The following is a 13581-nucleotide window of genomic DNA, read 5'->3' as shown; positions in this document are numbered from 1 at the left end:
AGAGTTACTTCTGTTGATCTTATTATTGAATAATTATGTTCCTTACATACTTTTTGGAGGAAGGATTTTAATAGGTTTGGGGATGTTTATTTCTCAGAATTTTTATCAGAGGGATGTTTAATTTGCATAACTTGTATACTTTTCAGTTGTGGCTCATCAGGCAGAACCGTTGAGAAGAACAATATTAGCTTTAAATCTGACCATGTAAAAGTTAAACAAGAACCTGGCACAGAGGAAGAGGTGTGTGGTTTTTCAGGACCTGTGAAGCAAGAAAAAACAGAAGATGGCAGGAGAAGTGCCTGCATGGTAAGATTCTATTTCTGTGTTACACTATTTTGACACAGGATTTCTAAGCAGTGAGGAGAATTGAAGACATTAATTATTTTCTACAGAGTAGCTGTTATTTCCATAGAGGTTACTATAGTGCTAGAAATATTTAACAATTCTATTTTAGTACCATGTTTTGTTTTCCTTGAGCCTGTCCTTGACCAAGTTGCTTTGGTTCATAAATCAAACTAAGAGAAAAGAGCAAGCTCAGGTGCTTGGCTCAGTATTAGCCAACTATTGTTAATTTAATAAACCATGGTTAAACCTTGGCAGCATGATGCATATCTTAGAATATTGAACTGGATCTATATCTTATTCATTTATTCAATCAAGCTCAGAGAGCACTAAGGACCTCTCATTTCAACCCTGAGCTATAAATATTCTCCTTTATTGGTACTCATGTTTAGAATAGCTTATTAAAATAAATGAGGTGGGGGAAGGGCACACCCAAGGGAAAGTTTCTTAGTCTTTACACTTGTGCCTTTATTTTAGCTTAGCAGTCCTGAAAGCAGTTTGACGCCACCACTTTCTACAAGCTTACATCTGGAAAGTGAGTTAGAAGCACTGGGAAGTATAGACAACCATGTAAAAACTGAACCAACAGAATTGAATGAAAGCTGTAAACAGTCTGGACATGGTCTTGTAAATGGCAAATCTCCAGTACGTAGCCTCATGCACCGGTCTGCCAGGGCTGGAGGAGAAGGCAACAATAAAGATGATGATCCAAATGAAGACTGGTGTGCTGTGTGCCAAAATGGGGGAGACCTTTTATGTTGTGAAAAGTGTCCTAAAGTTTTCCATCTGACATGTCATGTACCTACTCTCCTCAGCTTTCCAAGGTATGAAAATATTATTATGTTACATCCTGTAAGAGTTTGGTGTGATCATTTGTACTAAGATATAATATTGAATATTAAAAATATAATATTGAGGTGGTGATGTTCCCTCTGCAGGTTGTTACTATATTGGAATGAGGTGCTCTTGGAGCATTAGGAGTTTTGATTATTAGTATTGGTAGGTTTTTAATATTATTTTAAAGTGGCCTAAAATGTGTAATAAATACTAAATACATAAATACAGTCACTTATACTTATATAGCAGTTACTTATTTAACATGAGATATTGCTACAGCTATGATCTCTGTGAAGCAATTATGCTTTGTTTCATACTAAACAGCGCACAAGAGAAAGTATTCCATCCCGTCTTAAATGCTTTGGGAAGAGTTGGTCCTCATAATTATACATATGCAAGGCACTTGGTTAAAACATTGTAGGTTGCAGTACGTTAGGGTAATTCTTTATCATTACATTAACTAAAAACCCTGTGAAAGGTGAATTTGTGTTATTCTAGTGAAAAATATTAAACGCATTTTGCATTTTATTTCTATATTTTTTTAAATTTTTTACGAGGCCATTAACTGATTTTAATACAGCTAGTCCTTGCTTGGCAAATACAACTGGGACCATTAACTCTGAAGATAAGCAAAACGTCATGTAACTCTTGACGGACACATGACATCACTTTCCACGTTGAGTCACTATGGGTCATTAAGCCAGACATTATAGGACATCAACTTGCAATTGTACTGTCAGCTTTTGTTTGTTGGAAGCCAGTTATGAAATGCTTAAATGACAATTATGACTATGGGATGCTGTGACAGTAGCAAACACCCACTCGTTGTGAAGTGCCTGAATGTTGGCCATACGATTGCAAGGATGCTATGATAGTTGTAAATGTAAGAATTATTTGTAAAGTTACTTTTCCAACTGTTTGAATAGCACTTTTTCTGCAAGTGCAGTGTCCACTATGTTCAGATCAACCAAATGTTGATCTGTTGGTTGTGACAGGAATAGACTGACCAGCATGCACACACACACATTCATGTATTATATGCATGATTTGATTAATGGGAGATTTGGATTTATATATTTAGAAGATTTATAATATTTTATGTAGATTTCTGTATGATTTTTTTTCTAGTGGAGAATGGATATGTACCTTTTGTCGAGATCTTCTCAAACCTGAGGTAGAATATGATTGTGATAATTTGCAGCACACCAAGAAGGGGAAAACTGCACAAGGATTGAGTCCTGTGGACCAAAGGGTAGGTGTCTCATGCTTTAGGTATCTTGTTCTCAAATTTAATCCAATTATCTTGGCTTTCTTGTGGTATATGTTCCTTTATTTAGTTTACATTTTATTTTACATAGTCAGCAACTGTCATCTAACTATGTAAACCAAATCAAGAAACCAACTTTATGAGTTAAAACTACCTTTATTAATATTGTCTATAATAACATAATCTCGCAATTCTTTTGTGCTTGCTTCTCTGTCTGTCTGCCTGCTTTCCTGCTTCTCTCCCTCTCCCTTTCTGTTCCTCTCTCTTCTCTTTTCTTCCCCTCCCCTCCCTCTCCTCTCCACTCCACTCCATTCCTTTCCCTTCAAATTCTCATGTAAATTAGGGAGGTTTCTGCCTAAGTCTTTTCATCTACTTTCTTCTTGTTTTAGACTTCAGTGGATATAGAAAGTCTACACACCTTTGTTAAAATGCCAGGCTTTTGAATGTAAAAAAAATCCAGACTAAGATAAAATACTTCAGAATTCTTTCCATCTTTAACATAAGATTCAAGCTGTGCAATTATATTGAGAAGCAAATGGAAATCTTTTAGCAGGGGGAAAAAAACAATAAAAACTAATGCTTTGTTGAAGCGCCTTTTGGTTTAATGACAGCATTTAGACTTTTGGGGTAAAAGACCAAAAGTAATCAGGCACATCTTGCTTTGGGAATCTTGCAAGTCACTCTTCCTTGCAAAAGTGCTCCAAATCTGTCAAATTTATACCTTGAAGTGATTTATCTTGGTCTGATTTTTTTCTACATTAAAAAAACCTGGCATATTAATAGAAAGGACATTTAGACTTTCTACATACACTGTAACTGTAAGACATGTTGCATTTCATGCACACCCAGCTTCGAAACATAATAAAGGTCTACTGTTCTTTTCTCAATCAAGTTTCCCTGTTTTCCTCAATTCCCTACAATGATAATGGAATATGTATTTGAGATGGGAACTCACTACATCAAGCCATTTATCCTAAAGTTTCCATTCATATCATTTTTTTAAAAAAAATAGCTGGCTGTTTGCAAATTCTCAGTGTATTTGAAACTGTTTTTATTAAATTGTACCATTTAGTTTGCATTCAGCAATTCAACAAAATTTTGTACATAAACAGAGATGAATGTCATATTATTTTTTGTTTTTCCATGAAATTTTAGTTGTTTCTCACTTGGCTACAGCATCTGGACTGTAGAATTCAGATATCCACTAAATGGAAACAGAGAGTTGAAGTTTTCTGTGTCTGTTGACTAGTGATAATATGGATTATTTATGTAATTAATTTGATTTAGGTGTTCTCTAACTCCAAACTGGGTGGCTCACAATATAACAAAGCGGATCTATTGGGATATAGCTTTACAAGTCTTCAATCAGTGGAGAGCCAATAATTTCACCGCTTTGACCAATGTGTAGTGCTGTCAAGAGATCCCTTTGTTTACAGCAAGAATGAATCACAATTTTAAAATAATCTAAATCAGTGAATTTTCATTTTTCTGTGATATGTATAGTAGTATAGCATTTTTGCTTTTTTACATTTAAAAAACTATTATTAAAAAAGAACTATAATTCTATCTTCCTAGAGATTTGAGGCCATTTCTTAATTCCATTTATGCAGAATATCTTCTGAATCTTGTCTTTGGCATTTAATTACTCTTACTCAGGGGTGTCAAACTCACGTTGTCACATCAGCGTCACATGACGTATCAGGACTTTTTCCCCTTCACTAAATCGGGTGTGGATGTGGCCAGCTTGCGATGCATCTGGCCCATGGGCCATGAGTTTGACAGCCCTGCTCTTAATCATTGAATTTTCTCCTTCCTTTACTTATTCTCGTGGAAAATTTTACCTATGCTTATAGTTTTTTTTCCAACTCTTTCTGTATGTTCTATCCATTGAATTATCCTATATCATAACTGAGCCAAATTTGGTCATTTAATGTCCTAGTGCTTTTACTTTTCTGTTACAGTATGATAAGCATATAATATGATATGATAACGCTTAGAAGGAATCCCACAGACTGCAATAAGCATATGATTTGATTTGCTTTGAAATAATGGCATAGAGCGTGATCAAGAAAGTTATCGTACATGTCTTTTAAATCAGTTATTATTTTCCACCCCCACAAGCCTGAACATATTGCTTTATTGTTGTTGTAATATTTTGGGCTAATAACTTGCATGGACTATATGCGATTCTGAGCTGTGCTTAGAAGGTTTTAACTGTGATAATGACCATGGCCAATTGTAGGAAATAAATTATTCCATTATTTCAATACTTAATCGAAACTGCTGTTTCTAAGCGTAATTAATTGGGCTGGTTATAAAGTAGCAAGATATGTGTGGTGTAGGATGAATTGTCTCCTAGGAACCATAAAACTATAAGTATCTCTGGTAATTGGAAGGCAATGTTCCCAATATGAAGTTTTGGGGAGATATTTGACTTTGAAGTATATTTAGCAGAAATTGGAGGTACTGACCTTTTGAATGACTCTAAGGAGGTTATAGGATTCTTTGCAAGGAAAGCTGATATGCTTTATCTGCTTTCCACTGGGAGCAAAGACTATTTTGTCAGATTACGCTCATAAGATTACTTTTAATTTGGATTTTCCTTATCATTTTGGTATTTTAGTTTATATTTGTTTTATTGCTATTGAACAGCGGTTAATGGAAAAATAGGTTATTATTGATGCATGGAATATGTTGTGCTCAGTATTGTGATAATATGCACAGTGTTTTTTAAAACATGAATTAGGTTTGTCAATGACTCTTACCTTGAAATGATGCCTTGACATTTAGAAGTAACACATAATATTTACAGACATGCCAGATCATAAATAGCTTTTGAAATACTTTACAATTCTGAAAGTTACTTCCTTGTGACTTTGTTTAGATCCAAAGCTTTGAAGGCAAAAGGAATTAGTTGCATGGATATGAAAATATATAGAACTAATCTCTGTTGATTCCAGGTAATCTAGATACTGGTAGTTTGTTTGCAAACTGAATTAGGTTTTGAGAACTTTATTCTTCTGAAAATTGAAGGATAAGCACATAAGTAATTAACAAAAATTCAGTCTTTTAAGAATGAAATAATTTTAATTGAGTTTGTTTTTCCTCTACAAGAAATGTGAGCGCCTCCTACTTTATCTATATTGCCATGAGCTGAGTATTGAATTCCAAGAGCCAGTTCCAGCCTCGGTGAGTGATGTTATATACATTACCTAGAGATGATAGAATGTAAATATTTATTTTTAAGAGTCTAAAATTGGTGATCAACATTTGACAGTCATAGTTGCTATTATGTTATGAATGGTATTTTACATTATGTACTTTAAAAAAGTATCTATTTACAAAATTGTTGGATCAGCAATGTTGATGGAGCTATGAAGGAGAATTTCCACATTTAAAAATAATATAACAATTTTGCATTTTTAGTATGTGCTTTCAAAATGTTTGGGTCTGATTTTAAAAATGAAAATGCTTCACACAGAAAAATATTCTACTGTAAAAGTATGTTTTTAAAATTTTCTCTCTTCTAATGTGACTGCATTTTTTTCTGAACAGATACCAAACTACTATAAAATAATAAAGAAACCAATGGATCTATCTACAGTAAAGAAAAAACTGCAGAAGAAACATTCACAACATTATCAGACACCTGAAGATTTTGTGGCAGATGTTCGGCTGATCTTCAAGAACTGTGAAAGGTTTAATGAAGTATGTTAACTTCCAACATGTAGAACTGTTTTGACGGATTAAAAAAATATCTTCTGTGTCTTTATACAGACTTTAATTACAAGTATTTCCAAATTCTGCGTGTGGGATGGAAATAGTGTCCCATATGTACCTGTACAAAGATATGGCTGGGCACAGATTGAGCCTCAGACAGTCACTTATTATATACAGATATGATAATGTAAATTGAATCCTGAGGACATTCTTGGTCTTCTGGTTTCTTTACTGATTTTAATAGTGAATCAGTTAAATGCTAGGTTGCACAAGCTGTTTCATGCCTCCTTTTTGTGGAGACATTGTCTTTTCAATAGCACATTGTTACCTAGCCCAAGCAGCAAAAAAGCAGAAATCCTCTTTGTGTGAATGATTTAGTAGATATGTAAAAGCACTGAAAGCAATAGAAAACAAGATAGGCCATTAATAAATAATTTTACAATTAAATACATGATGTACTCATAGATTATCTTTAAATTTAGAGCATTTTGTGAATGATAAATAGTTTTGAAAAGTAATTTTAAATCAAGATTACATGAAGATTTTCATGTAATAAAATAAACAGTAAAGCAGGATTTAAACAAAGGCAGGGAGGCATGAGCCATCAGTCGCTAAAGGACTTATAATAGAACAGGTTTTGTGATGGAAATAGCTGTAGAATACGTGGCCTGATGAAAACTGAATAGCTGTTGTTTAAAAATGGACACTGAAGCAAGTCGACCCTCTGGCTGCTTAAATAGCATCTTTTAAAAGTTTGGAAACCATTCTGCTTAGATTCCTTATTAATTGAAAATTATCTTGCTAGTTTAGGCAATTCAGATAACAAAGCCTTCTTAAAATAAAACAAATAATTAATGGTAATTTCAACTATATAGAAAAATGCTGAAATAATATGGTGTTTTTGAAACATAAAAAATATGGCATGTGAACCTAATACACAATGTTTATGGGAAAAGAAATAATCAGTAGGCACCTAAGATATTTTTTGACTCCGCGAAAATTGGCCACATTTAATCATATTTAAATTAGAACATCTATATAAAGCATTTGGATCCAGTCTTTATTATCTATGTTATCTAAAACCATTATTATATCTTCCATTATTAGGAGGTTTTATTTAAGTATGCTCAGAGACTCTTGAAAAAGAATACTGAATTTTCTATAGGACAGAATGTGAAAACCTCAGTTTCATTTAAAGTGGGTTATAATCTTTGTCCTGGTTTAATATTAATACCTGCATATAAAATTCCAATACTTATAGTAAATCTCAGAAATGTAAGTTTTTAAAGTATTGAATTACGCTAAGAAGTTGTAACTTTAATTTAAACTTGGATTGTAATAGATGAGGCTGAAGTATTTTTCAAAATAAAATTAATTTTAAGAAAAATGAACGCACTCACAGTGAAAGGAAATTTTCATGGACAGATAAATGCAGTTAGAACACACTAAAAAAGAAACTTGCCCTTTTTTCTTACTGCAGTTATCACATTTAGATCATGACAAGAAGAACTTAACTGGAAGGTAGTGGGATAGCACTTTCTTGATAAGAAATGACAAAGGAATCCTGATGGAAGAAATTACTGCCAAGCATTTATAACACAATTATTCTATTTACTGTACAGCTCAATTTTGGATTTCTGTGCTTAGTATCAGTTTGGCAAAACTGATCATTTGTTAACAGATCACATACCCAAATTTAGCAATGGGACCTTATGAAGTGTCACTTCTGTGTCACAGTTTTTAGAAATAAATTGCCATCATGGCTGAGTTTCATCATCCATTCCTGTACAGTCTCATAACTTTAGAAGGGATTATAATTTCCTTTGTTTTGACTCTGGTATCCTTTTTAGATGATGAAAGTTGTTCAAGTTTATGCAGAAACACAAGAGATTAATTTGAAGGTAAGCTTTTCAGACCATGCACACTTGCTGAAGAGATGTTTATTACCAATTGGTGAATGTTACTATCTTTTTTACTTTGCAGGTTGATTCAGAAGTAGCACAGGCAGGGAAAGCAGTTGCATTATACTTTGAAGATAAACTTACAGAGATATACCCAGGCAGGATCTTCCAGCCTTTACCTGAATTCGAGCAAGAAGAAGATGATGCTGAAATAACTGATGATTCAGATGAAGATTTTATACAACCACGTAGAAAACGTCTAAAATCAGATGAAAGGCCGGTGCATATAAAGTAAACTGATTAAATGGACCCAAACTATTGTAAAGAAAAACATATTTAAATGTTCCTGGGATATTATCGTGGCTTTAGTGGCCATTTTATTGATAGTGTTCAGACAGTATTAGATTACAAAAAACATTTGTACAGAAACATTCTTGTCTAAGGGGGGAAAGCTTTCAACCTCTGTTACTGCTCTTGTGTTTTGTGGATTTTTTTTGTGCTGGATTTTTATTTTACTTTTTCACTCCTTCATTTACAGTCGTTTGAGATTATTAACATTCATTCAGGAACAAGTTTTTATATGATGACATTTGTATGAACAATGCATTTTTGTCACTACCTAATAATAACTATTTCTGTAGGATTGGACCAAGACAGATCATATTTCACATTCATACCGGGTTGTGGTTTAAATTCTAAGCAACCTTTCTCTTCATGTAACCAGATCTGCTGGTTGTGTGATTTTCTTTTTGATATTCAACATCTTATCCAAGTGATATTGCAAGTATCATACTTCATTGGGTCAAATAGCCAGGCTCTGCAGTCTTTTATTATGTATAGAAGTATCATAACATCATTAAATCATCTTGAATTTGAGAATGCAGGAGTGCGAGTTCTTCATATGTGCTTTATTGACTTTGGTTGCAATTCATGTTTTTAAGTAGGATTCATGGTATTAAATGGAAGTCCCATGCACAATACACCTCAGCAACATTTTTTGGGGGTATTTTGTCTATTTCTCTTCCCTTTTAAGGCAGGATGTTGGCTACAAAACCAACTAAAATATAGATTTTAGTACTTTCAGAACTAGCCTATGATGTTAATAACTGGTGACTGTCCAGTCTTCCCTACTAACAGTTTCTGATAGACTACTATCAGCAAACTAGTACCTTTGTCAACTACCAAATGTGTAAACTTTCCTGTATTCACTCTGTCTTATTTGTAAATAATGGTACTGTAAATTCTTTCAGGCAGCAACATTTGCTGGACTGTTTTTAAGCTAATATGTATTCTTACTAATGTTCCTAATCAAGAACAGATTTTAATATGCTCTTTGTTTCTTAAGCAGTTCATAATTTGAAGTTCTGTATTATTTTGTTAGATCTATTCAGTTTTCTTCAGAAGCAGCTTAAATTGAAGAAAATAATGTGCCCTTTCAGGCTAAGTTACTTGTCTATTCTTAAATCTAGAAAATGGACCAGCATATCAGACAAGTAACTAGTTGAATAATAATATGCAGTTATCCGTGCATAACAAAGCTCTTCGAAGACAAGAAAAATCTGCATTATTGTAATTCAATGTCAAACAGGTAAAAATCCTTATATGCTTGGTGTAGGTCTGTATTAAACTATTTCAAACCCTTATATAGAATATTTTTATGCCTGTTTCAAAAAGGCAAACTATAATGAGGTAACCAAAACATAAGCTTTACTGTGACATTAAGTGTATTGATTATGGCCAATAGTTCACAGTATATGAAGAATTGATCTATACAGTAGAGTTGAATAGTTTCTATTTTCCAATGTATTCCCAGTGATTCCAATGCCTGACTTCAATTTTCCCTGAAAGAGGCAGACAGGATGGTTCTCTAACATGAAAGTAATTAAAGATATTTATGACTTTAATTCACTTTCTTAGATAAACAGTATATTAAAAATGAAAGGAGTCCAGGAATTTATTTTCACAAAAGGTTTTATTTAAAAAATCAATTCTAAATTGTATGTTTTATGAATATATATTAGTCTACATTGTGACCAAATTAAATTTAGAGAAGTCAGTTCAGAGAGATTGGAAGCAAATTTCATGATCATAGCTGTCGTTTCCACATATAAAAGGCAACATTCTAACTGGACTATGTAATGTTTTCTATATATAGTGTTATTATCCTTTTTTTTCCAAATGTAGAGATGACATTACTTAGCTTGAGAGATCTAACATACAGGTAATCAGCATAGCCTAGTTTGAGTGTCACTTTTTATTTGCAATTAAAAATATGAGGGTGAATGGGAGGATGTTCCCTCTCAGTGTGTTTACTCTCCGACAAGTTCTGAAAAAATGTCCACCTACGCAGTGATTGCAAGCATCAAATGCAAGAACAAAATGATAAATCACCGTTGGATGAAATAGTGCTTCTTGTGTATACTGAAGTTCTTCATATCTCAATTTAAAATGAATGAAGCTATTTCTTAATTAAATTGAATATATGCAGATTCTGCAAAAGAGAACTGGTATTGAGCTAATTTAGTTTCTTTCCCATTCTGAAACTGCAATGGAAAAGTAATAGATTTAAGTATATTAAATTATATGAATACCTTTTTTACTTTTTTGCAAAAACATAATTTGAGAAATTAAATTGATTATCTGCTACCTGAAACATAGTAGATAATAACATTCTGCATAGACTCTATAAGTCTATATAAATTGCTAGAATCATTTCTTGAAGAATATATTCATAGCTGGAAATGATGTGCAGTCTTGATGAGCTTTTCCCAGTGATGGTAAGAAGTATATCACAATAGAACTTCTGTCACTTTTACAGCTGAAAAGAAGCCTATGATTGGCATATCACAGGCATCTGTGCAATTATTGAGCTACATTGGGTTTGAAAACATAGTTTATTTTGGAGTATGTTCCTCATATATCTACTTTCTAGTGAATAATGGGGCTTTCCTTGCATGTGAACTGGATTTACCTGGGCTTCATAAATTACAATGTAACTTATATCTGATATAGTCCCAAAGTATTTTGTCGTATAATTTGACTTTTTAAACTATGACTTCAAATATTCTTGCTAAAAAACAAAACAAAAAACTCTTTCCCTGGTTGTATAGATTCCAAACATTTAAGTTAATCCAAAGAAGAAAAAGGCAGCTTACTTTGAAACAGGAAGGATAACAAATGTACAGCGTGCTGATTGTGGACTTCTCAATTACCTCAGCAGGTCCCCTGCCTTGTACTTACTAGTGATTAGTGTTAGTTTAACCAGCTAAGTATGTTCAGGTCTTACTTAACTGTGGCCGGCAATTAAGTGTCCTATCATATATTATTAAGGCTGATTTACTATCCAAAAAGGGTGGCTTTGCCCCTAGCTTTTAAAGTAGATACTGTATGCTGTAAAATGTAGATAGCCTTTTTCATGAGAAAAATTCCCATTAATAATATTTGAGGTGGCATTGACTGTCAGCGTACTCAACACTGGATAGAAGAGCAGAATGTTTTATAAACATTTCTGCAAGCCACTGCATCAAAGTAGTATTTTTTAACGAATCATCCCAATTTGCCATTCTGTTGTATAATGTAGTTTTATTAGCCAGTCCCATTTACGTGAAAGTTATGGCAACACTATCTTGAAGTTGAAAATGTTACGTGCTGGATGTAGGCTTTCTCTCTTTCCACTTCTCCTTAGCAAAAAAGCAATAAAACTGCTTTGTCTGTTGCCTGTTTAGCATGGCAGGAGTCCATTTCCTTTGGGAGTGGTTTTATAGGAAAGTTTTTGTATGTGTATCACCCAAGTCTAGCTTTTAACAAATAAAGTGTGCAGTTATAGTGTGGCATTTTATTTTAAAAATTGGGGAAAGTTAACATATTTTTTTAAGAAGTAGGTGTTTCAGTAAATAATGGAGGTACTTTTTTAAAAACTTTATATGCCACAATTTACATAGACCTATTTCAAAGTAATTCATAAGATTGTGATTTTGGATATGGCCACCACCTCTTTGCTTCAGTGATGCATGTGCAGTAACTCCACTCATTTGTTGCTTTTTGTGTCCGCCTATCTGCTAATCTACTTTTAAAATGCATCCTAATCAAAATTGTTTTGAAAAATTGAAGTTATTTTGATTTCTTAATTTAGTAGCTGATTTGACAATGATAACACACAACTTTCTCTTTTCTATTCAATTCTTTTCAAGTAGGGAGCTGCTCTTTTCTTTTAAAATGATCTGTGACTTTGTATAAACAAATTCAAAGAATTTTATAGATCTCTCACACGTTTCAGCATTCCCGTAGTGTGAACATAAATTTTGAAATGGAAAATGATGCATGTTAAAGGCCTGCCAATGTAGGCGTTTGTTAATTCAAAATGCCATTAAACATGTATATATGAGGTCGATAAAGATTTGTGCAATTGAAAGCCTGTTTTAATTTTATATGTAAACATACAAATCAAAGGGTTCAATTCCCAGTATTCCTTCTTTCTGGTAATTAAAACTGGTACTTTTTGCACATAGTTAACTTTACTGATTCTTTTTAAAAAGTGCTGTTTCTGTGGTATTGTATTCTCTGAATAATATTTAATTTTTTTAACAAGTTAACGTTTCTAATTGTTCAGTTCCTGTGTTTTTTGGCTGATGTGTAATAAAAGCATTTTTCTTTACATGATTATTTAATACATTTAGCAACCTGTAAATATTTCTTGTTAAGTGCTCTGGAATGTGGTGTAGCAATTGTATTAGAACAGTTTTAAAAAGCATTGTTTTGAAAACCACTTTGTTTTGGTTATTTCTATTAAATTAGAAAAGGAAGAGCTTTTCAAATGAGTATTGTTTTGTAAATTCAAGGACTCCATTGACCTACTGATACTGTTTTATTTGATAAATCGTTAGCATGGGAAAATTATGAAAATTTGGCTAATATTTACACAGTGTCTTAAGAATAAGGGTTATCATTTAGCATATTACATACACAAGCCTTTTACAATATCTCTATATGTTGGTTATAATTCATCTAAACATCAATTTAAACATGCATACAGAAATAAATCCTCAATGTACATACTATGATGTTTTATTCTGAAAAGGAATGAGATTGAAGAGAGAACGTTTTCTCAGTTATAAAGACACATTTTCCAACTTTCTATTCAGGGTGCCCTTTCACTTTAAATATTGTATTCTACAATATTAACTGTCCTGTGTTTTATTCACCAGTTTTGTACCTGAGTGTAAATAGATGAACTGATGTCGAAAGTTATTTGTGGATTTCATTTAATTATGATTGATATAGAGACTATGAATGATAAAAATGGAAACATTTACAGAAAATAAGAATGTTGCCACACTGCTTAATGAAATTGAAGATCTTGACTTGCAAATTAGCTTTGTTCCTTGCTATGTTACCTTGTGATTGTTTCCATAGCAGACTTTTGCCTGTGTGTGTTTGGAAGGTCTGTTTTCACAAATGAATATATGCTTAGCCACTGTGAAGTGCAAACAATATTGTTTTTGCATAGTTAACTCT

At 32.9% G+C, this 13581-nt stretch overlaps 1 protein-coding gene across 4 annotated transcripts in view; it reads left to right on the top strand.

Moving 5' to 3' along the window:
• Positions 1 to 13376, top strand: part of TRIM33 (tripartite motif containing 33) — a 56144-nt gene extending 42768 nt beyond the window's left edge. For 2 of the 4 annotated variants that reach the window (XM_032217958.1, XM_032217957.1), the window contains exons 14-20: positions 147 to 306; positions 820 to 1166; positions 2308 to 2431; positions 5561 to 5635; positions 6002 to 6154; positions 8017 to 8067; positions 8150 to 13376. In XM_032217958.1, the coding sequence (XP_032073849.1) occupies positions 147 to 306; positions 820 to 1166; positions 2308 to 2431; positions 5561 to 5635; positions 6002 to 6154; positions 8017 to 8067; positions 8150 to 8362 (1123 nt within the window). In that variant the 3' untranslated portion in view covers positions 8363 to 13376. The remainder of the gene's footprint in view (positions 1 to 146; positions 307 to 819; positions 1167 to 2307; positions 2432 to 5560; positions 5636 to 6001; positions 6155 to 8016; positions 8068 to 8149) is intronic. The other 2 variants (XM_032217960.1, XM_032217959.1) reach the window with 1 other exon arrangement.
• Positions 13377 to 13581: the final 205 nt, after the last annotated feature.

The sequence above is a fragment of the Thamnophis elegans genome, chromosome 5 (assembly GCF_009769535.1).
Source record: "Thamnophis elegans isolate rThaEle1 chromosome 5, rThaEle1.pri, whole genome shotgun sequence".
Lineage (NCBI taxonomy): Eukaryota > Metazoa > Chordata > Lepidosauria > Squamata > Colubridae > Thamnophis > Thamnophis elegans.
Note: the sequence above shows the minus strand (reverse complement) of the source record. Positions and strands in the feature narration are given on the sequence as shown.